The sequence below is a fragment of the Lissotriton helveticus genome, chromosome 9 (assembly GCF_964261635.1).
Source record: "Lissotriton helveticus chromosome 9, aLisHel1.1, whole genome shotgun sequence".
NCBI lineage: Eukaryota > Metazoa > Chordata > Amphibia > Caudata > Salamandridae > Lissotriton > Lissotriton helveticus.
Window position 1 is genome coordinate 74074291 of NC_136070.1, and position 25632 is coordinate 74099922.

The following is a 25632-nucleotide window of genomic DNA, read 5'->3' on the forward strand; positions in this document are numbered from 1 at the left end:
CCCTCCCTTGGAAATGGCCCCCGTTTCGTGTGAGCGTGCCTTTGACCGATCTAGTGTCGGATCCATGACCACATTTAGACCCCCCCCCCCCCCACAAGCACCCAGGGATCTGGAGACAAAGGGCGTCCGCAAGCGCTGATATTAAGAAGGGTTCCTGCTGAACATTAGGAGCATATATAGAGCCTACTGTAAGGCGAGTATCCCCCCATTGAAGCCTGACCGCTAAGAAACGGCCTTTAATGTCGACAACCTGAGACAATATCTTACAGTGCGCTTTGGCACTGATGAGAATCGCTACTCCCTGCTTCTTCGCAGCGCAGGAGGACCACATCTGTTTCGGAAAGCGCCTATCTCGCATTCTCTTAGTATCCTTAGAGAGGAGGTGCGTCTCTTGCAGCAGACAAACATCGCCTTCCGCACCCTCCAACAATGACAAAATGGCAGCACGCTTAACTGGGCTGTTGAGGCCCCGCACATTCAGACTAACAATTTTCAATTCCTTCCCGATCGTACTGGCACAACACTGATGGCCCTAGATGTGCTTTGCGTACCGCTCATTGGCAGCAGATCAAATAGCATTGTCTCGGAGGCATTCAGAGGCTGATGAGGAGTCCCCCCTCTCCTCAAATCCCCCCTCCCCATCCCCCCCAATTCCACCAAAAACAAACCCCCAACTAACATGATCCCCAATAATGTGACCGTACCCCCGCAAAACAGGCAAAAGGAGGGAACAATAGTCCGTCACACAAGTCCAAAGAGCAGGGGGCCAGGACTCAATCCCACATACCACCCAAGTCCTGATATAGGACATCCCCCGTGGCGGTAATGACCCAACGTTACCCATCCAGCTCCAAACGACAGTCCCCTCCGGCACCAGCTATCGGCCTGCAGAGGTCAAGCAAACGGATATAGTGATCAAGAGCCCTCCGGGGCCTCCGTCACCTTCACCACAGAGGCCACAGCCGCTCCTCTCTCTCTCAGGCTGATGGACAGATCAGGTCCCGCTGGTTTCACTGGCTTGCCCACCTTTTGCCACTCTGCGGAACGGCGTCGTTGGCGGGCAGGGGAGGCAGCAGCTCCAGGCGGGGTATCAGGTCAATCTAGCCCCATGATTTCACGAGCCGCCGCCAGAGACCGTACCTGGATCAACTTGCCGTTCCATTTAAAGACCAGTCTGAATGGGTGTCCCTAAGAATAGGGAACCCCTTGCTCCCACAGAAAGGTAGTGACAGGCCGGAAGTCTCTTCGCTTGGCCAGGGTAGAGGCTGCCAAGTCCTGGTATAACACCGGGCGATGGCCACGGAACTCGAGGGGGGCGTGCTCACGTGCCGTCTTCAGAATCCTTTCTTTAAGTTGAAAATCGTGGACGCATACCAGGATGTCCGGGGGAGGAGTATTGGATCCGCGTGGCAGGCCAACCCTATGAACTCTGTCCATCTGGATCTCCAGCAGTTCCTCCTCGTGCAGGACGTGTCGGAAAAGAGCCTCAACGTATTCCCGCAGATCCGCCCCCTCTCCTTTCCACGGGACCGCCCGAATCCTAATGTTATTGCGGCGAGATCTGTTCTCTAAGTCCTCCGTATGCACCTGTAGATCCAAGTTCTGCTCCGTGTGGCGTAGGACATCTTGCTGGAGTTGATGGATATCCTCCACAGTCCCCAGGTCATGCTCTTCCAGGGTCGCTACCCTCTCCCCTATTGCGGTCACGTCCCGTCGCACTTCCTTCAGGTCCGATGTGGGCTGAGTTCGCAGTTCTTGAATGTCCTCCTTTATCACTGCAAAGAGCTCACGCATGAAGGCCTTGGTGGCAGGAGCTTCGCTGTCGTCCGGGCCCTGGGACTTGTCGGCCACCAGCGGGGGCCGCAGCGGCGAGCCCCTCAGGGCGCCGTCTTTCGAGGGTTTGTCTTTTTTTGTCCTGGTCGATGCCATGGCGCCTCCTCCTCTCCGCAACTTAGATGTAAGGATCGCTGCCCGGTCCCCGCGGGTCACGTTGCTGGGCCGCGCTACCCGCTTGGCCACAAAGAGTGCAAAGTTCAGCAGCCAGCGGTCCCTCGGTCCGTCGTAGCCGACCCCTTTATATCGACCCGGCACAGCGGGGTCCCCACCGTCAGTCCAAAGCAATCAGCAGCGAGCCCGAGCCCACAGGGGGTGGGCGCAAACCGTCGCGCCACCGGTGACACCCAAATGGCTGATGCCCGCTATATCACCCGCCTCGGGCGGGCGCAGCCGCAGCACTCAGGGTCACTGCAGCCCGAAGCTCCAGGCGCCATCCTCCGTAGCAGAAAAGGCGATCCCGCCAGCACCTTCTTGGCGCCAAACGCTGCGCCGGACCCCAGCACCTCCTCCGCGGTCCTCCGGGATCACACCCACTCCTCTCAGCTTGGCCCCTTCGTCGGTGCACTCGGGCCGTCGGCCCACCACCCGCTCCCACGGGGCAGTCTGCTGCGGCGCCTCTCACCTCTAGGCCGGTGCCGGGCTCACTCCGCCTCGCAGCACCTCCAGCGGGCCGGTCGGGCTACCGCGCAGCGCGAGTCCACCAGGCGGCCTCCCGCCGTCATCCTTCTCCGCGCGGCACTCTCCGCTGTTCGCCTGCTGGGGTCGGGCCGACTCCGGCCTACAGCACCGGGGGCTCGCTTCCCTGCTCGCCGGAAGCATGAGGCGCGGCGGGCTCCAACCGCAGGGGGACGCGACTCCCTGGTCCCGCCTCGCTCATAGGCCGCACCTCAGCCCGTCTCCGGGGCCGCTCCGTCCCGGTGAATTGCTCCGCCGCGACCCTCAGGGCAGTCTCCGGGTGCCGAACACCAGATGTAGGCCCCAGGGAAGGCACTCTGCAGGGCTCAAAACAAAGCTTAGAGAAAAGAGGCGCCGGAGGGACTGATCAACACGTCTCACTCTGCCGCCATCTTGGCCACGCCCCCCCACCAACATTTCAGGATGAGACTTTGGAGGCACTCAGCCATTCCCCTATGATACATTTCTAAAAGATAAGCTAGGCCACCGATCGGCTACATATTGATCCCCAACACCCAAACTAGTGGCCTGTATCAACAAAATCTATGTCCACATTCTAAGGGAGTGGCGAAGGGGTGGAGGAGTATGATAAGCAATAAAGGCACTTTAAGATTTCAACACAGCACTGTCTAGCAGGATGACTAAGTAGTCAATGTTGGCCCTATGATCTAAGCCAACTGCAAGTCCCATCTAATACCGTGAAACGAATGAGAGAACGTGCTTTCATGCAAGAGGTCCATTGCGTCACTGGGATGAACACCTTCTGTGGCAGATTCATTCCCAAACATTCCTCACTCACTGAACCAAAAGGGGAAATACTGAAAAGAAAGCATTGTTGGAATGGGACCATATGCTTTAAGAGAGCATTCCAGACCATCAAGAACACACTATCCAGTGACATGACACTGCCCTTTTCCAACCCACATTAACACCCAGGATGTATGTAGTATCAAGCAGCAGGGTGCTAGATGACTGCACTATCAAGGCTAGTCACAAAATTAGTGAAGTATATTGCCCACCTCAAATGGCCTGCTGCAAATAGACCACAAAAAAAAAATCACAAGTTGGTTGTATGAGAGGCAACATACACAAAGCAAAACAATGTGTGGAACATTCAACTAGAAGATAGCATCTGGTGTAGTTATTCGTCTTTTATTTTCAAATTTTCAGAGCATGTAGATGTTGAAACCAGCCAACGCGTTTCACCCAAACATGGGCTTCTTCAGGCCTAATTAAAGAGTCACCAATTTTCTAGTTTGAGAAGAAGGGGATTCTGGCTGTGTAAACCAGAATCCCGTTTAAGCAACAAAGTGTAGAAGGAGCCATGTCCGGTGGCCGTCTTTCAAGGTCGCGCTACTTTGAAAGACGGCCACCGGACACGGCTCCTTCTACACTTTGGCCGACGGTGGTAGACCAACCGACCATCAGCCCTCCGTCCGACCGCCGCAGCCTGTTCAAGGTGGGAATACTGCTGTGTACAGGCTGTTGGAAAGGGATATTGGGTCCTCTGTCGCTCGTGAGCCCCTGCAAAATGGTCCTGGGGGCACGTGCAGTGCCCCCACTCACCTTCATGCACCGTGTGTCAGGAACCACATGTCTCATGGCACACAGTCCATGGATGTGCAAGAAGTGCTCCTTTTCACAGCGACCTGTGCTGCGGCCCTTTTCCTGGGCTGCAGCACAAGCCGTCATGAAAAGGAGCACTTTGAGACCGCAAGCATGGCGGTCGCATCATGATATGGTAGTCGGACCGTCAGACATCATATTCGGCCTCTATGTTGCATCAGGTACTGTATTGTATTCCCATGTCGCCACGCATGCTACAATTGTCCTCCTGCAGCAAGCATAGAACACTCAGCAGAAATCATTTTACTGAGCTCTAGATGATGACAGCTTAGTCCTGACAAGTCGAACCTGTGACCTAAAGGTGACGCACAGATCTCCTCAGCTGGTGCTCAGTTCACTCAGCTCTTTTACCAAATGTTAAGTGGTTTAACCCAACATCGAATAGTATTTGTACTTAGCTTTGGAATTGTTGAGGAAGCGGAGTTTGGGATTTCTCTTCATGTAACCAGTTGATCTGTGTTTGGGCGTATTTGCCCTCAAACCATTTCACTCAGGTAGAAAAACCTCTTAGGTTGAATAATCAAAACCACAGTTTTTGAGGATCAAGTTAAGACTATAGTCCTTCTGACTAAATTAGCAACAGTTGTTTAAGAGCTAATGGTGTTGGTTACTTTTGCAAGACATGTATAAAAGTAACTCTTGCACAATATAAATTGACTTCAGTATGTATCCATCAGTAGACCATCATCAGTGATAATCAACACTCCATTCTACCGTACTTGTGGCGGCGAGCCTGGAGCGTGGTGATGGAATGGTTGGTAGGTCAGAGTAGAGTTGTGAAAGGTGAGAGTGAGGGGCAGCTGGAATTGGTGACCATGGCATCTGCTGTATTCCTTCTTCGCCCTAGCATTAACCCTCATCTAAAGAATACATGACTTACACTAGAAACTGTCTGATGTCTGTACTGTTTCATCTCCCAGCATGTCACAGGGTGAATGAGCGTTGCTCACCCTTGTGCGTAGGAATAATGGTTAATTTTTGCATGGTTTGCGTAGGTGATAACAAAAGATCCTGGGAGTGGCTTGGGGGAGTTACATATATGAGAACAACAAGGACCCCTGATGAATTAGAAATAGAATTCCTAGGACAGGGCAAAACACAATGACAAATAACTTCCTAGACAATTCTTAAGATAGAGAACATGTTTTAAATGTTGTGTCTAGTCAATGTAACTGTAAGAAACCACAACAGCTAGTTTCTAAAATACATGAAGTGTTTATCTTTTATTTAATTTTTACTCATGAATTACACAGAGTATAAAAACAATATTATTTCATACAAACATAAAATATTTTTTTTACAATTTACAGAAAATATCATCAATAAAAAAGTGCTATTAAAAAGACAGACATGCCCGTAGCAAGCAGCAGTCTGTCTCCGAGCCTTATTAGCGTTCATGGCTAGGCCCAGCATTGACCATAAGGGTCAAACAGTTCAATGTCTTCATCTTTTCAATGTAACAGTAGCAGTGACCGAGCCATTGGGAGGGAGAGAGTAGCAAAGGGAGGTATGTTCCTATGAACACACTTTTCTGGGGGTTGCGAAGGCAGTGACTGAAAAAGCTGTCTGACCATGGAGGCCGCAACCGCATGGTTTACTAGCTAAGGAGTTTTTTTATTCTTGTGGAAGGACCTTTTTCTGTCTTTCTCATGTTTAGGACTTTGAATTATTTTGATATTCTCTCTGAGGCTTGATTCTATGTCAGACCTCCTGCTGCATTTGACTGAGTGTAATGCTCATTCCCTAATCAAGATTTTTTTGCATTTCGACTGATTTATAGACCAATCATTTTTGCCTTTTGTAATGAACTCAAATCTTTTAATACATTTTATGATTTTTAACATACTTGTCTGAAGAAGGCTTATTTTATTTGATTATACTATCTGATTTGCTGACTATCTAATCAATTTAGGGGCATATTTCCTCATTTGTTCTTGAGAACAACAATGCCCCAACCCTGCGAAGGCATTTTATCTTTTATCTTATAAGATTATCAAAGATAGCATAAACAAGGCTGTCACTTTCTATCGTGACTGCCTGTCGGGTGATGGTCAGAATCCTTGTGGACATTTGTATTTGACCAATTGTTCTTGAAATAGACATATGGAATTGAAAAAACAAATGCCCATGAATTTGCTAGATTATCTATTAAGTTGATTGTTATAGGGATGAGTTGCTTCCATCGGCTTGTTTTTTTATCATTTTTGTCAATTTTTTCGATGTCTTGTTTTTTAGCTCGTTCTTTTGTAAAAGAAGGGGATTGTATGGTAATGAGCCAGCAATGTGGTGATGGGATGGTTTGTGGGTCTGTATATGTGCCAACATTTGGAACAGTGAAGTGGGAGATTTTGAAAACAATAGCTGGAATGTATATCCTCTATTGATTTCTACTGAAGAAGAGGCAATTACAGGCCAGAGACAGCTAAAATGAAGCCATTTTATGCTTCAAAATTCGTGAGCCCCCTGCCTGAATCGAGGCTATTGGCATGTATGGGTTTGAGTAGAATGGCATAAATGAAAGAAGGAAAGGGGGCCCCTGAAACAGATATGGGGAATGGAACCGCGAACAAAATCAACTTAGAAATATGCCGCCTACCCCTTGTCATTAGAAACTTGCTTTACAGTCACTCAACATTATCCAAATATTGATAAAGACAATTCATATGGAGTTCACTGTATATATCATAAAATATTGCACTCCATTTATTGAGACAAAGCACCATTGTTTCATGAAGAGCAAATTAATGTTACTTGTATTCTTTAGTAAAATATATTAATTTCATAAAAACTTACATTTTAATCATGAAATATAAATTAATCAAATCATCACACATAGCCATCCCCCTCATAAAATACACATTCCCATTCATACCTCACATACCCCCCTTACACACCATGACATAAAATTTCTACATTAAGAGCGTAAAACAATTGACAATACAATCTTTTGTTCAAAAAAAGGAAACACCTCGTTATATCAAAGCACTCTTTTCTGTACATCATATACAAATACAATCCTTATTTATCTCTCATATCACTTCACTCCCAACAACAGTATTGATGTAATTCACTTTTCTTTAGTCCTTTTCACAAACAATGTTGCAACTGTTGGACCATATATTGGGGTCCTTTGATGGTCCTATTGTGACTTCAGTCAGTGAGTTCTACATAAGACACTGAGAAGCATTCATGAGTACTACTGTTCAGTGGTTGTACAATCTCCGAGTACTACTGTTCAATGGTTGTACAGTCTCTGAGTACTACTGTTCAATGGTTGTACAGTCTCTGAGTACTACTGTTCAATGGTTGTACAGTCTCTGAGTACTACTGTTTAATGGTTGTACAGACTCCTAGTACTACTGTTCAATGGTTGTACAGTCTCCGAGTATTACTGTTCAACGGTTGTACAGTCTCCGAGTACTACTGTCCAATGGTTGTACAGTCTTCGAGTACTACTGTTCAATGTTTGTACAGTCCCCGAGTACTATGGTTCGATGGTTGTACAGTCTCCAAGTACTACTGTTCATTGGTTGTACAGTCTCCGAGTACTACTGTTCAATGGTTGTTCAGTCTCTGAGTACTACTTTTCAATGGTTGTTCAGTCTCCAAGTACGACTGTTCAATGGTTGTACAGTCTCCGAGTACTACTGTTCAATGGTTGTACAGTCTCTGAGTACTACTGTTCAATGGTTGTACAGTCTCCGAGTACTACTGTTTAATGGTTGTACAGACCCCGAGTACTACTGTTCAATGATTGTACAGTCTCCGAGTACTACTGTTCAATGGTTGTACAGTCTCCGAGTACTGCTGTTCAATGGTTGTACAGTCTCCGAGTACTACTGTTCAATGTTTGTACAGTCCCGAGTACTACAGTTCAATGGCTGTACAGTCTCCAAGTACTACTGTTCATTGGTTGTACAGTCTCCGAGTACTACTGTTCAATGGCTGTTCAGTCTCCGAGTACTACTGTTCAATGGTTGTTCAGTCTCCGAGTACTACTGTTCATTGGTTGTTCAGTCTCCGAGTACTACTGTTCAATGGTTGTACAGTCTCCAGTCTCCGAGTACTACTGTTCATTGGTTGTTCAGTCTCCAAATACTACTGTTCAATGGTTGTACAGACTCCAGTCTCTGAGTAATACTGTTCAATGGTTGTTCAGTCTCCGAGTACTACTGTTCAATAGTTGTACAGTCTCCGAATACTACTGTTCAATGGTTGTACAGTCTCCGAGTACTACTGTTCAATGGTTGTACTGTCTCTGAGTACTACTGTTCAATGGTTGTACAGTCTCCGAGTACTACTGTTCAATGGTTGTACAGTCTCTGAGTACTACTGTTCAATGGCTGTACAGCCTCCGAGTACTACTGTTCAATGGTTGTACAGCCTCCGAGTACTACTGTTTAATAGTTGTACAGTCTCCGAGTACTACTGTTCAATAATTGTACAGTCTCTGAGTACTACTGTTCAATGGATGTTCATTCTCTAGGCACTGCTGTTCAATGGTTGTACAGTCTCCAAGTACTACTGTTCAATGTTTGTACAGTCCCCGAGTACTACGGTTCAATGGTTGTACAGTCTCCAAGTACTACTGTTCATTGGTTGTACAGTCTCCGAGTACTACTGTTCAAAGGTTGTTCAGTCTCCCAGTACTACTGTTCAATGGTTGTTCAGTCTCCAAGTACTACTGTTCAATGGTTGCACTCTCTCCGAGTACTACTGTTCAATGGTTGTACAGTCTCCGAGTACTACTGTTCAATGGTTGTACAGTCTTCGAGTACTACTGTTCAATGTTTTACAGTCCCAGAGTACTACAGTTCAATGGTTGTACAGTCTCCAAGTACTACTGTTCATTGGTTGTACAGTCTCCGAGTACTACTGTTCAATGGTTGTTCAGTCTCCGAGTACTACTGTTCAGTGGTTGTTCAGTCTCCAAGTACTACTGTTCATTGGAGGTTCAGTCTCCAAGTACTACTGTTCAATGGTTGTACAGTCTCCAGTCTCCCGAGTACTACTGTTCAATGGTTGTTCAGTCTCCGAGTACTACTGTTCAATGGTTGTTCAGTCTCCAAGTACTACTGTTCATTGGTTGTTCAGTCTCCGAGTACTACTGTTCAATGGTTGTACAGTCTCCAGTCTCCGAGTACTACTGTTCAATGGTTGTTCAGTCTCCGAGTACTACTGTTCAATGGTTGTTCAGTCTCCAAGTACTACTGTTCATTGGATGTTCAGTCTCCAAGTACTACTGTTCAATGGTTGTACAGTCTCCAGTCTCCGAGTACTACTGTTCAATGGTTGTTCAGTCTCCGAGTACTACTGTTCAATGGTTGTTTAGTCTCCAAGTACTACTGTTCATTGGTTGTTCAGTCTCCGAGTACTACTGTTCAATGGTTGTACAGTCTCCAGTCTCCGAGTACTACTGTTCAATGGTTGTTCAGTCTCTGAGTAGTCTCCGAGCACTACTGTTCAATGGTTGTACTGTCTCCGAGTACTACTGTTCAATGGTTGTACAGTCTCCGAGTACTACTGTTCAATGGTTGTACAGTCTCTGAGTACTACTGTTCAATATTTGTACCGTCTCCTAGTACTACTGTTCAATGGTTGTACAGTCTCCGAGTACTACTGTTCAATGGTTGTACAGTCTCCGAGTACTACTGTTCAATATTTGTACAGTCTCCGAGTACTACTGTTCAATGGCTGTACAGCCTCCGAGTACTACTGTTCAATGGTTGTACAGCCTCCGAGTACTACTGTTTAATGGTTGTACAGTCTCCGAGTACTACTGTTCAATAATTGTACAGTCTCTGAGTACTACTGTTCGATGGATGTTCAGTCTCTAGGTACTGCTGTTCAATGGTTGTACAGTCTCCGAGTACTACTGTTCAATGTTTGTACAGTCCCCGAGTACTACGGTTCAATGGTTGTACAGTCTCCAAGTACTACTGTTCATTGGTTGTACAGTCTCCGAGTACTACTGTTCAATGGTTGTTCAGTCTCCGAGTACTACTGTTCAATGGTTGTTCAGTCTCCAAGTACTACTGTTCAATGGTTGTACAGTCTCCGAGTACTACTGTTCAATGGTTGTACTGTCTCCGAGTACTACTGTTCAATGGTTGTTCAGTCTCCGAGTACTACTGTTCAATGTTTGTACAGTCCCTGAGTACTACAGTTCAATGGTTGTACAGTCTCCGAGTACTACTGTTCAATGGTTGTTCAGTCTCCGGGAACTGCTGTTCAATGGTGGTTCAGTCTCCAAGTACTAATGTTCATTGGTTGTTCAGTCTCCGAGTACTACTGTTCAATGGTTGTACAGCCTCCAGTCTCCGATTACTACTGTTCAATGGTTGTACAGTCTCCGAGTACTACTGTTCAATGGTTGTACAGTCTCTGAGTACTACTGTTCAATATTTGTACAGTCTCCTAGTACTACTGTTGAATGGTTGTACAGTCTCCGAGTACTACTGTCCAATGGTTGTACAGTCTCCGAGTACTACTGTTCAATATTTGTACAGTCTCTGAGTACTACTGTTCAATGGCTGTACAGCCTCCGAGTACTACTGTTCAATGGTTGTACAGCCTCCGAGTACTACTGTTTAATGGTTGTACAGTCTCCGAGTAATACTGTTCAATAATTGTACAGTCTCCGAGTACTACTGTTCAATGGATGTTCAGTCTCTAGGTACTGCTGTTCAATGGTTGTACAGTCTCTGAGTACTACTGTTCAATGTTTGTACCGTCCCTGAGTACTACGGTTCAATCGTTGTACAGTCTCCAAGTACTACTTTTCATTGGTTGTACAGTCTCTGAGTAGTACTGTTCAATGGTTGTTCAGTCTCTGAGTACTACTGTTCAATGGTTGTTCAGTCTCCAAGTACTACTGTTCAATGGTTGTACAGTCTGCGAGTACTACTTTTCAATGGTTGTACTGTCTCCGAGTACTACTGTTCAATGGTTGTACAGTCTCCAAGTACTACTGTTCAATGTTCGTACAGTCCCGGAGTACTACAGTTCAATGGTTGTACAGTCTCCGAGTACTACTGTTCAATGGTTGTTCAGTCTCCCAGTACTACTGTTCAATGGTTGTTCAGTCTCCAAGTACTACTGTTCATTGGTTGTTCAGTCTCCGAGTACTACTGTTCAATGGTTGCACAGCCTCCAGTCTCCGATTACTACTGTTCAATGGTTGTTCAGCCTCCAAATACTACTGTTCATTGGTTGTTCAGTCTCTGAGTACTACTGTTCAATGGTTGTACAGTCTCCAATCTCTGAGTACTACTGTTCAATGGTTGTTCATTGTCCGAGTACTACTGTTCAATAGTTGTAAAGCCTCTGAATACTACTGTTCAATGGTTGTACAGTCTCTGAGTACTACTGTACATTGGTTGTACTGTCTCCGAGTACTACTGTTCAATGGTTGTACAGTCTCCGAGTACTACTGTTCAATGGTTGTACAGTCTCCGAGTACTACTGTGTAATGTTTGTACAGTCTCCGAGTACTACTGTTCAATAATTGTACAGTTTCCGAGTACTACTGTTCAATGGATGTTCAGTATCTAGGTACTGCTGTTCAATGGTTGTTCAGTCTCCGAGTACTACTGTTCAAAGGTTTTACAGTCTCCAGTTTCTGAGTACTACTGTTCAATGGTTGTTCGGTCTCAGAGTACCACTGTTCAATAGTTGTACAGTCTCCGAGTACTACTGTTCAATGGTTGTACAGTCTCCGAGTACTACTGTTCAATGGTTGTACAGTCTCCGAACTACCGTTCAATGGTTGTACAGTCTCCGAGTGCTAATGTTTAATGGTTGTACAGTTTCCGAGTTATGGCGTCCTAGTTTGTGGGAGGGTCTATCCCTTCTTATGTTAACATTTATAGTCTCCCTTTGCTAAATTGTTAGACATATTAAAATTGTGTGGTTCAGATAAAATGTTTTTACTGGTGTTCCCATACCATGACATTAAGAACAGGATGATCAAACAATGGACCCTGCTTATCTTGTCCGTCAACATGTTTCTGCATTCACATATTCCTTGAAGGAGTCTAGTGCCTTACAGTATCTCATATCAAATATTGTAATAGTCCCTTGTTCTTAAGGCATATACTTTGTTTTTTCATAAGATTGGGAAAAAACAGTGGAAATAAACTTCAAATAGCATGTATACCTTGGGCAGAAACAGTGCGAGCTTCCTTTCTTCAGAGGTCTGACAGAGCTAAGGCAGCATGAGCGCTAGCTTTCCCCATCACAAGACAGGCACAAACTGTGCAGCAGCTGCTGCAAACTTTGCTGTCTCACAAAACAAATACAGCAGTGCAGTGGCAAAGCAATGTTTCCTCCCTCACAGAAGGTGTTAGACCTGGCATCATTGGCATGAGTCTCTCCTTCATTTTTTCTGTTTGCCTCCACTGTTTATGATGTTTTTGCTGGTATATTGCTTTGGGCACTGTGCCACTGCTGATCAGTGCCACAGTGCAAGTGCTCCCCATGTGAAATTACTGTATTGATTGAATTCCATGGTTGGCCTATTTGGTTTACTGTCAGTCCCTAGTAGAGTGCACCAGGAGTGCCAGGGCTTGTAAATACAAAGGCTGCTAGTGGGCTTGCAGCACGTGTTGTGCCACCCACAGAAGCGACCTGGTAAACTATGTCTAAAGGTCTGCCATTGCTAGACCTACGTGCAGTCTGGTACTGTCACGTGGACTGCGCAAGTACACCTACTTGCCAGTCCCTAAACCTTCCCTTAACTTCATGTTAGTCACCCCTATGGTAGGCCCAAGGGCAGGGTGCATTGTAAGCTTAAGGTAGGACAAGCCTGACAAGGTTGGCATGTCCTAATGGTGAATTACAGCCATCTTCGTTTTTCACTATTGTAAGGTTACCTGCTCTCCATCAGTTAGAATGGGCTGCCCGGATTATTAATGGTATAATCCTAGCGGGCTCGGGGAGCATGGTGCAATGTCGAGTTTGGTATCCCTGAACTCAGAGTTTAATAACGCATCCGTTTGGGTGGATGGTTTTTGGATGCTGTGTTTGAAAATAGCACTTTTAGAAAGTGGCTATTTTCTTGTCTGACTGTCTACTGGTCTCTGCTGGTTTGGTGTGCGTGTGACAGGAGCTGGGTGGCTCCAGAGGTCTGAATGAGTCAGTGTTGGATGAGTGAGGCATTTGCATTGAGAGTAGGGGAAGAGTAGCTCCTGATAGCCTGCCCTGCCTGACACAATGCTGGCTCCACCTCCTGCCAGGCGACTGATGACTCTGTGCCTGCCAGGGACGATCCTGGCCCCACCTCCTAGCGAGCGACTGATGGCCCTGCCCCTGCCAGTGACAATGCTGGCTCCACTTCCTGCTGGGCGGCTGAAGACCCTGCCCTGCACAGTGAATAGGCTAGGAGCCTCAGCCTGGCAACACCCACAACAAACCCAGGATGGGGGGAAATTCCCCTGCATGGACAAAGGGATCAAAGCAGAAATGGGGTATAAGAGAAGGACCCCTGAACCAAGAATTGAGATCACTTCTGACAAGGAAACCTGAACCAAGGACAAGAAGCCTGCTGATCCAAGGACTTGCCTACCCCTTCTGCCAGTGTGCTGTTTGTTGGAGGAATACTGCAGTTACTTCTTTATTTTTGCCAAGGAACCAGGAGAGAGGAACTGAGTGTGTACTCTCAAGCTTTGCCAAGGAAATCTCCAAGGGCTGGAAGAGTGCCAGCCTCCTGTTGAAGTCACAGGGTCAAAGGACTTCATTTATTTGCTGAAAGTGCTTGTTGCTGGAACCTGAAAATCCAGCACCTCTGAAGAATCCAGCAATCCCGACGCCGCCGGACGCCGCCGAATCCAGCTCGACATCGTGAGTGCAGCTCCCATGTCCCGCATCTTCGACGCCGGCCACCGGGCCCGATCGACGCTAGTAGCGAAGCCGCTGCCGTCGCCTCGACACCGAGCCCTCTTGACGCCGTGAGCGCTGCTCACTCTTGCAACATCATCATCGACATCGACGACGACGCCGTATCCTGCTTCGCCTCGTGAGCGCTGCTCCTGCCTGACATCTGTCGACGCCGCTGCAGATCTCCCCGACTCCGAGGCCCGATCGACGCTGAAGACGCGACGCCGGACATCTCGACGCCGCTGATCATCGTGTGCTTCACTTTTCCAAGGTACTGTGTTGTGGGGGTCTGTGCGACTCCGGGCTCGACGTAGCGCTCCTCGCGGTTGACGCCGAACCTTTGGATTAACTTTGCCTCGGCGTCGTGTGACTCCCGTGGGGGTTACATTGTTGCCAAGAACGGTGATTTAAAGAAGAAGAGTTGCTTTTGTTACTAAAGACTTTGTGCTAAGAAGAAACTACGCTTGAACTATTTTTTTTCCTTCCAAGAGTATTTATTAAGATTGTGGTATATTTTTGTCGTTATTTGGTCTTGTGCTAAGCCTTATATAAACATCCTTATTTTTATAATACTACTGTGTCGTGTCCATTTGTAGTGTATTCACTTTATTACTGTATGTGGTCATAAATGCTTGACGAACTGCCTCTGAGATAAGCCTGTCTGCTTTGCCAAGCTACCAAGGGGGTGAGCAGGGGTTATCTAAGTGTGTGTCCCCTTGCCCTGACTAGAAAAGGTGTGTCCCTATTTGTCAGAAGTGTATACCTCTGCCAACTAGAGACAGCCGGTTCTAACAGAAGGCAACAAGCGCAATCTTCCAGTCCCTGCAGAACAGATCCAGCAGAGAAGACTAGCACAAGCATTCATCCCTCACAGAAGATATACACTTAAGGCATGATTGACATATAATATACACATACATGCCAACATTCTAGAGAAGGAAAATAGGAGATTCTAAAAATCTAAAATAAATAAATCTGGAGAATGTATTTCCCCCATTGGTTTTTATTGAAAGAGAGGCAATTTCAGGAGGGAGATAGCCAAAATAAAGCCCTTTTTGGCTACACAAATCATTTAGGTGATATTCCATGTTGGCAGTTGGACAGTCCTGCAACTGCCAGTTGAAGGCCTGCTGTCTGTGTTGATGCTTTGATTTTCCACATTGGAGAAGTAGCCTTTATCTGGTAGGTCGTTATTTGGAGCTGCCCCACCACAGTCTAAGTAGTTCTTCACATGTGCTGACCTCTTTGAAAAGGCTTTTAAAGCGTGTGCACCAGGTGCTGTACAATTCCAGTCTGATGCTGCACCAGTTCAAAATGTTTAAGGCTGCCAGAGCTGCTATTTTTAGGTCGAGCAGACGTACTCTCAATGCGTGAGCATTGAGAGTGTCTGCTCGACGACTAATGCTGCCCGTTATTGGGAATGTGGACACCAATCTGACACGAGCGTTTCCTTCGCAGTTTTCACCGCGGGGGCGCGCGCGTCTGACCCGCGCATGCACAGAGTAACAGCCCTTGCTCACACAGACGCAGGCAGCCCCCACCCCTCTGCATGCACGCACGCACACACAGGCGAGCGCATGCACACGCAGGCACACACATACAGGCACACGGCACACATACAGGCACACGGCACACAGACACTCGCTCACACACACACCCCTCCCCCACAGTCACACACACGCACTCCAAGACACATACACGCACGCACGCACATACACAGCCCACCCGCATCCCCCCCGCACTCGCGCGCACACATGCTCCCCCCCCGCCCCGCGCCCCGCTCAGCAACCCACTCACCGGCTTCCTTCGTGCGGCGCTCTCCTCAGCTGCAGGGCCCGGCAGCAGGACTCTTCTTCTCTCCTTCGGCACCGGGGCGCAGGGTAGACTCCTGCCTGCTCCGGTGCTCCAAACACGGCTCCAATCGTGGCTCTTCCGTGGGAGGCGGGGTAGGCTCCCGCCCTCCTACTTCCTGTTTCCTGTTGTCGCGCCGGCCTGCCTGACTTCCTGGTCGCAGGCCGGCAGAGTGACGGCGGTGATTTGCGGTATTTATTTATTTAGTTACTTATGCATTTTTATATAGCGCGGACTTTACCCGAAGGCGGTATTTATTTATTTATGTATTTATGCATTTTTATATAGCGCGGACTTTACCCGAAGGCGGTATTTATTTATTTATGTATTTATGCATTTTTATATAGCGCGGACTTTACCCGAAGGCGGTATTTATTTATTCATGTATTTATGTATTTTTATATAGCGCGGACTTTACCCGAAGGCGTCAGAGCGCTTCACATTAGGAACAGAAATGAAACATAATGAGAAACATTACAAAAGAACAGGTTGCAAAAACATACGTTACTTACATAAGGTAATAGTGACAATTGTGAGCAAACAAAATACATGAGCATCCTGAGCCAACTTGATGACTTTGCCCTGAGGATCATTTTGGATACTCTAAATGCTTCTATTCACCTGGCAAAAGTCCCAGCATCCTGGAAGCATGCCATGGTCAGCCCTCTGTTGAAAAAGCCATCTGCAGATCCTGAGGTGCTGGCCAACTATCGCCCCATCTCCCTGTTGCCTGCTTTTTCTAAAATTTTGGAGAAGCACATCCACGGTGTACTTACTACATTCACGGAGAATAACAACTTACTCCATTTCTCCCAGTCGGGTTTCAGGGCGGGCCATTCTACCGAGTCCGCCCTCCTGGGAGTCACCGAGAGGATCAGGGAGCTTTTGGATGAGGGGCAAACGGCTGCGCTTGTTCTGCTCGATTTAAGCGCAGCCTTCGACACCATCTCACATAACAGACTGCTTGTCAGGCTGAGTGAGGATGGTGTCGGAGGTACTGCGCTGGATTGGATCGAGTCCTACTTGTGCAACCGGACGTTTCAGATCTCGTCCTCTCAGGCTCAGTCTAACACTTTTGTCTCGCCCCATGGTGTGCCTCAGGGCTCAATTTTGAGTCCATTATTTTTTAACCTGTATCTTCGCCCCCTTGCCGATCTAGCAGAGCGAGTAGGTCTAGAACTTATGACCTATGCGGATGATTCGCAGATTATCTTTTCTCTTACCAACTCAGAGCCTTCATCCCCCTCTGCGCTGAAATCAGGTCTGCACGAAGTCTTCAGCTGGATGTCAACTAACCAGCTGAAGCTCAACGGGGAGAAGACGGAGATTCTTCTCCTTGGTAAAAACAGAGACCTGTGGCAGGATACTCACTGGCCGCCTTCTTTGGGCACTTTTCCTATTCCGGCGACCCAAGTCAGAAACCTTGGGGTGTGCATTGATGATTCACTATCAATGAAACAGCAGGTTAACAAAGTGGCTGGCACCTGTTTCACCATCCTTAAATGGCTGCGGAAGATTATCTGGATGCTGCCTGTTGATACCCAGAAGACCGTAGTCAATGCACTTATTACATCTAGGCTTGACTACAGTAACATCCTATACCTGGGTTCCAACTTAGCCGTGACCAGGCGGCTTCAGTTAGTCCAGAATTCCGCAGCCAGGCTGCTGTGTAAAATCCCTAGGACAGCAAGGATTTCCAAGCACCTTAAAGACCTACACTGGCTTAGGGTTGAGAACCGGATTCGGTTCAAAGCCTTGACCTACATGTTCAAGATCAGGGCAGGAACCGCTCCAAAATATTTGCAAAACCTAGTCAGGCCCTACTCCCCGGTACGAGATCTTCGCTCTTCAAATGGAGCAAATTTTGTGGTCCCTAGATTTAAACTGGCCAGAGTGGGAGGGAAATCATTTTCCCATCTGGGTCCGGTCCTCTGGAACTCCCTTCCTCTAGTTTTGCGAAAAGAGGAGAATTTTGCCAGCTTTAAGAAAGGCGCCAAAACCTGGCTTTTCAACAAGTAATTATGGTCTTCTGGTTTTTTGTTGCTTTCTGTAGTGTTTGGTCTCTTAGTCCTGGCGCCGGGAAACCCTTTGTGGGTATCTGTGCGCACTATAAATGCAAAAAAATAAATAAAATAAATAAATGAGGTAGTAAAAACTATAAGCAACCAAAAATACATGAGGTAGTAAAGGTAATAGTGACAATGGTGAGCAAACAAAATACTTGAGTAAAAATTGTGAGCAACCAAAATACATGAGGTAGTCAAAAGTGCACAAGAGGAAAAATTGTGAGCAACCACAATACATGAGGTAGTAAAGGTAATAGTGACAATCGTGAGCAAACAAAATACTTGAGTAAAAATTGTGAGCAACCAAAATACATGAGGTAGTCAAAAGTGCACAAGAGGAAATGAAAGTGACAAGTGTGCAGTTATAAGAGAAAACAGAGTATAATTAGAGGTATAGTCCTGCAATAAGTGCTAGACACTCAGGCTCAGGAACAAGCGTTACATGGGCAAGGTGGCACTTGTGCAAGTATCAAAGGTAAAGACATGTGAGAGGTAGCAGCCGTGTGTTGCAAGGGCAGAGTGGTGTGTGCATGTTACAAAAGGGCACCGAACACCAGTACATGAAAAATACTGCAAAAAGGCAGACCCTCCAATCACAGGCATACACTGGGAAGGCACTTCCATGGTCATGGAAAGTAGAAATTATCAGTAGTGGGAAGTCTTACTCACAAATAGCAAGAGGACGTGAATTACTTTTGGAGGTGTCTCTAGAGGAGGAGAACTTTGAGGTCCCTTTTGAAGGCCTGGGAGGAGGCAGTGGTCCGGAGCTTTTTTTTGTCCTCTCGCGGTTTGTAAATACAAAACATATTGCATTACAAATGCTATAGGTATCACATTTGCGAAAGTTATAACTATTGGCATTGTAAATGACGAAGCTATTAATTTAGCTATTTAAAAAAAAAGAAACATAAATAAAAACTTTGCCATTTACAATACCAATAGCTCAAACTTTCCTAATGCGAGACCTATTGCATTGCAAATGCTTGTTCTTCCTTGGTCCCACTCCATGCACAGATCTAAAGAATAAACTATTTACGATGGATTCTATCCACTGTCTTTATCTTTACAATGTAAGATCGCTCAACTAATATGGTCGATTTCTGGCTCTGTTTGCGTTTGCTGAATATATTTTCCTTGTGTTTAAATATGTATTTACTTATCCAATATGGCGTCCCTTTGTTCTTATACGACTGATTATAAGCAGTCTAGAGCTATTGGCGACTGCCAAATGGATTTTCTGGCGCGTCACGCTTAAGGCTTGATATATAACTCCAAAGTTTAAGTTGTCATACACTCAGGCCCCGCCTCCCTGCTGACCACCCCTTGGAAACACGCCTACTTGCTGATTGACAGTTATATGGGCGTGGCGTCCCGCCCCCTGGGCTGGCCGTCCCGCTCGCGCTCCGGAGTTAGGCTGGCGCGAGGCGCACAGTGCAAGACTCGCGCCCCTGCTGCAGCTCCAGCCGCTCGCGCCCGTCCGGCCCGCTGCCGTGCTGGAGCCCGGGGGAATAACATGAGCCGCTGCGCCGGCGGCTGCCCGCACCCACATGGCGAACGTCAAGGTGGCCGTCAGGGTCCGGCCCCTCAGCAAGAGGTGAGGATGGAGCGGGGGACTTGGGGCAGGGGGACACGTCTGGGGCAGCGGAGTGTTAGTGACTATAGCGGCTCGTGCACTAAAGGAAAGTGACACAGGGACGCGTGATGGTGCACAGGCAATGTTTGATGAACTGTGAGTCAGTGACACATGAGCGTCCTGCTGTTGCCCTGACGCTGACTTGTTGGCAAATTATATTTAATTGTGTACTGGCACGAGTTTGTGAACTAACACTGATTTCAGTGAAGTGTGCTCTTACACTGATTTCAGTGAAGTGTGCTCTGACACTGATTTCCGTGTGAAGTATGCTCTGACACTGATTTCAGTGTAGTATGCTCTGACACTGATTTCAGTGTAGTATGCTCTGACACTGATTTCAGTGTAGTATGCTCTGACACTGATTTCAGTGTAGTATGCTCTGACACTGTTTTAAGTGAAGTGTGCTCTGACACTGATTTCAGTGCTCTGATACTGATTTCAGTGAAGTGTGCTCTGACACTGATTTCTTGTAAGACAAGCATCTGATTGTGCGGTGGCACTGACATAATAACTCAAACATTTGATTGTTCACTGAAGAATGTGTGGGTGACACAAGGGCTTCTTATTCTGCACTGACACTTTATGACTCGAGGGCATTTAATTGAGCGCTGACACCGACTCGTGACTTGACGTCTGATTGTGTACTGATCCTCGTACAAAATCATGGTACGTGGTTACTGGGGACACACTGATACTTTCTCATAGTATGGATCGTAAGCTTAGGCTGTGCATGCACATAGTGCTCTACCACTAGTGTACCGACACTGTTTCACTTACACGTGGATGAGGGCACATGCCATCTGATTGTGAGCTGACACTTCCTGGTGAAAGGATAGCTCAGTGCACGAGGGACAAGTAGTGGTTTCTTGTGTGGTTGTCTACTGAGAGCGGAACGATGGTGAACAGGCAGAATATACAGTTGCACTTATGCACAGACACATGTATGGGCCTACGGGCCGCTGATTGGACGTGATCACATGGATGAATTTCTGCTCATACACTGTATTTATATGTGAATAGTTTTGTAAGGCGCTGCGGGTGCCCATTGTACTTTGGGGCGCTAATTGCTGAACATGGCACACGCGCATCTCATTTACTACTGCCAAGTCCAGCATTTGCACAGAGGTGGAGGCTGAGTGTGCAAGCGCCGTTACTGTACGCGGACGTTAATTGTGCACTGACACTGGGACCTAAGTGTACGTGCACGGATGATGGTGGCTTGGCAGCTGATTATCGGCAAGTACCACCCGGTACAGGGACAACCAAAGCTGATTGTGCACTGGTGCTTTGTACATGGACACTGTGACTGGTGCTCGTGCATGTCACCATCTCAATGTGCACTATTAGAGCTGATGACGCAATGTCCAGACAGCATCACTTGAACACAACTGTATATGGAATCGTGTGCTTTCTGGTGTGATATTTAAGCATCACTTCTGCATAGGACTGTCGCCTATATACTTAATGCCCTGTACAGTATTTTCGTTTGATTACACAGAGGAGCAAATGTTAGGCCAGGCGTGTTTTATTTTACGTATTTGGCTAATTCACAACTGATGCGCGCGCTCTGAGTGCATGTTCGACAGCATTGCTTTTGTAATTTACTAGTAGATTAGTTCTTCGTGCACGTCACTGCCAGATTTGTCTCTTGGTGTGTTTCTTTGTGTGAGTGTTAACACTGCGATTCTGATACTCATTGTGGCCTAAAGAGCTTACGTAATAGCTAATATTAGTAGCAAACACCCTTGTGTCACCCTTAGCGACGAAAGGTGAGTCGATCAACTTCTGAGATACTTTTTGTTTAGTTTTACGACTGTCACAGGTGATGGATTTGGGGCTCCCTCAAAAAGGCACTATTGTGTGTTTTATGGCACATTGTGACAGGCAGGCTTTTCCGCTCCCCTCAAAAATTGCCTCAACTTGAGCACACTAAAGCATACTTTTAATAAATATAGTTACAATATTTAATACAAAGGCTGGCTCTTTTCCTACATGCGCCCACATTTTGGCAGGTAAGGTAACCAAGAAAGTGTGAGCCAAAGTTATTTGTCCACGAGCACACAGTATGTTACGGGGAGAAGAAGCTAGGATTGTAAATCAGACCGCGTGGGTCCAGAGAAGCCTCTAGATCTCATTACCAACCGGAAACCACCTACTAGTGAAGGAACGTTGACCGGTCCAATGAAAAAAACAGATTTCATATAATAGCAAAAAAGAAAAAACCAGGCCCAGCGCTCGCAAGTTGGCCCCCAGCCTGGACCGTTTTCGGGGCGAGGTTGGAGGTTTCTTTGCACAGATGTTGTGCTGGTGTCCGGATTGCGGGTGACATACCTCGGTGCAGGGCTGCAGGGGGCGGTGTGGGTGTAGGTTTACATGGGTGTGTCTACTTACTACTTACTGCATGTTCACCAGATGTTGAACTTGAAGGGTCCGTCCGCCGCCCGGACTCGGCTAGCGCTAGCCGGCCTCTGCGTCTAGACGCCTCTCTGGCTCGAACAAAGGGATGTCCTATTCCAGCTGTGGGGCCAGCGCTTGCCCGGGCCGGTCATCTGAAGAGGGGCCCCACTCCCACGGGACCGGACCCCTCAAGGCTCGGAGGACACAGGCAGCTGTTGTCTTCAGTCCCGATGCGCTGCGGGCGCCTCGAGACGGGCCGCGCAGCACTACACAAAGGATGCGTGTCTGTTTAAGTGACTGGTTATTTGCAGTTCATCATATTTTTATCGCCGCGTTTGAAAATGTGCTCATGGTGGGAAACGTCCACGGAAAGGAGAAGGCAAGGGCAGCGGCTCACACTTTCTTGGGGCTGGCTGACGCCGCGGAGTTCACCAGATGATGACGCTTTGGAAAGTAATCTTTTCTGGATAAATGTGCAACAGCGAGCAGCTTAGAACGGGTCTTGAGCGGAGCTCTCAAAACGTGTGATTTCCCTTTAGCTGCTCAGGTATAACACTGTTCATTTATTTATTTGTTTGCAAGGCATTGCGCGTCCTCGTGGCGGTCACTTCACTGCATTCAGATGTCCTTAAAAAACAGTTTGGCAGCGCTTTGGCCGAGGGCAGCTGACTTCCAGGCGGGTGACACTGACGTCATCCGTCGACATCCCTTGCTCGTCCCTTCCATCAACTAACACCGTCTGCACAGCTGTTTTGAAAAGTGTCTCGAGACGGACACTGAACGCTCCAGATGTTGGGGCCCTCTGCAGTTATGCAGGGGTTTTATCCCTAGGGCTTGTGCACCATGCGCAGTGTTTTAAATGTGATCTGAGACTCAGCCAGGAGTTTCCAGGGGTGGCCTCACGTGGTCGTGCGTGTAGCTGGTCAGACACGTGCTAGGGTCCACCAACCAGCCTCGTTTAAAAGGCACAACACATCTGTTTTCAGGATGTGCTTGAAGCGGTGGTGAGTGTGGTGTGGCTGTAGTAATTTCGACCTCTTTACCTTATAACCAGTGTGTAGAAGTAAAACATTCTACAGAACGCAGAGAGTTGCGTTCTGAAACCCTTGACCGGACCTAGATTTGAGGAGGGAATATGATTTTTCTTTCAAAAAGGGTTTGCAGGCTCTTGTGAGTTTGCAGGCTTTTGTGAGTTTGCAGGCTCTTGTGAGTTAGCGTGTGTAGATTCCTGAGTATTGGTCAGGTAGATTGGATTGTGGTGAGGTCTGCTTCACTCATCCCCTTGTCTGACCTCTCAGGTTTGCCTCTAGTCGGGTGGGGGAGCTTTCCATCACCCAGCGAGTGACTCTGGTGTCATCATCTGATGTTAACAAATGGCCCCCATGGGCGGTCTTCATTTGAATGTGGATTTGGGCTTTGTGACCTGGAAATAATGGATAAAGTAAACATTGCTGTATATTATAAGGATATTGCAAGTCACCGAGGAGTTCCATAACCATATAGAGGAATGAGGCCAAAGGTCGAGCTCCTTTATAAGGTTATGGAACTCCGAGGTGACTTCAATATCCTTATCATGTATACCAGAGGGTACTTTATCTCATGTAATACATGGTCACACCATCAGCTTTCCCACACACCACTTAAAACCTTGGTGTGTAGCTCTTCCACATGAACGAGGGACCATATTTACAAAGATGAAGAATACAAATAAAAACTCAAGAGCAAAATTAAACACATTAAAAACCTGTTAGATATTTGTTGCAAATAGATATTAGAAATAGTTCAATAGTCAGTTTAAAAAAAAAGAAGCTGCAGTAACTCGGAATGTGTAGAAACTTGCAGAAAGATTCTAGCATTTCTCTATCTAAAGAGTGCACATAATAAACATATTCTCCTTGCTTATTATTGTAAGCTGTTAAAATAAAGTAGAAGAAAGAAAAGCTACGTTTAGTTTTCGTAGCTTTAAACAGCTGTTTTAATGATGCTCCGTGACCTGACCTGCTTTTCACCTGGGCTATTGGCTCTAGTAGCAGGCATTGTGAGGTTAGAACTCGACTGTAATAACTTCTAATAGTCAAGTTTTGACGTCTTTTCTTTTTAATTGGCAACTTGGGACAACTTTCCTATTATAAACAAATTATTGACTGGAAACCCATGTATCTACATTTTCACGTTTAATAAGTGAGGTACACAATCTTTAATGGAGTTTTCATAACAAACTTTTACCCACCCCAAGAGGTGCTAAGCAGAGCTTTGAGAAACCCTGGTTTAGACCGATGACCGGTGCTAGCAACAGCCAGCCAGCACCATGGTTCTGTTCTAACCACAAACTTTAACCCCTTGGCTGCGGCAGTAATTCCGCCGCGGTGCTGCGGGGGGGGGGGGGGGTCGTGTGGCGCCGCCATGCTCGTGACGGAACCACTCTGTCACAAGCCACGGGCGCGGTGTGCTCATGACGGAGTGGTTCCGTCATGGCACCGCCCGCTCATTAAAACCGTTGCGCAGGCGCGGAATTCCTGCAGCGTGGGCGGGGCGGCCGCGCCGTGACGGAACCATTCCGTCACAAGCACAGCGCACACGTGGCTCTTGATGGAGTGGTTCCGTCACGAGCACCGAACGGGTTAAGACCAACAGTGCACAGCCCTTACCATGTGTACACATGTGAAATTCTTATTCTTAACTGTTGTAATAACATTGGACAAACTAAAATGCATTGTGGCTATCTTTTACAAAATATCGCCAATTAATTTTTAAACATTCTACAATTTAGCTAAATATATATTTGTATTTCTTACTTTTTATGACCTACAATGACCGAAATAAAGTTTGTTGAATGAGGATGAAATTAGCTTGGTGATTGCAGCTTTAGTGAGCTCTTAGGGGGTAATATTATCTCCTCACAACTACTACACTCCAGGCGAGGTCACCCCCACTTCGCTGCTCCTGCCCGCTGACCACCTGTGCTGCCCTGACAAGCTGTCCTGCTGCCTCGCTGCTACCCGCCGCCGCCCCAGCTGCCGCCGAGCCGTCCTCAGTCCCCCTTCCCGCCACTGACCACGCCGACTCCGCCCCCTACCGCCCATTGGCCGCCCACGCTCCCGCCACCCAGCTGACCCGCCCTACCGGCTCCTTACTTAAGGGGACCGAGGGCAGGGACAGGGAGTGACCGCTGAGCCTGCTCCAGGCGAGGTCACCCCCACTTCGCTGCTCCTGCCCGCTGACCACCTGTGCTGCCCTGACAAGCTGTCCTGCTGCCTCGCTGCTACCCGCCGCCGCCCCAGCCGCCGCCAAGTCGTCCTCAGTCCCCCTTCCCGCCACTGACCACGCCGACTCCGCCCCCCTACCGCCCATTGGCCGCCCACGCTCCCGCCACCCAGCTGACCCGCCCTACCGGCTCCTTACTTAAGGGGACCGAGGGCAGGGACAGGGAGTGACCGCTGAGCCTGCTCCAGGCGAGGTCACCCCCACTTCGCTGCTCCTGCCCGCTGACCACCTGTGCTGCCCTGACAAGCTGTCCTGCTGCCTCGCTGCTACCCGCCGCCGCCCCAGCCGCCGCCGAGCCGTCCTCAGTCCCCCTTCCCGCCACTGACCACGCCGACTCCGCCCCCCTACCGCCCATTGGCCGCCCACGCTCCCGCCACCCAGCTGACCCGCCCTACCAGCTCCTTACTT

The 25632-nt window shown here is 47.6% G+C and overlaps 1 protein-coding gene across 1 annotated transcript in view; it reads left to right on the forward strand.

Moving 5' to 3' along the window:
* Positions 1–19342: 19342 nt before the first annotated feature.
* The window catches only part of LOC144780943 (stAR-related lipid transfer protein 9-like), a 540925-nt gene continuing 534635 nt past the window's right edge, over positions 19343–25632 (forward strand). The window contains exon 1 of the mRNA XM_078659512.1: positions 19343–19524. Coding sequence (XP_078515638.1) covers positions 19478–19524 — 47 coding nt within the window. The 5' untranslated portion in view covers positions 19343–19477. The remainder of the gene's footprint in view (positions 19525–25632) is intronic.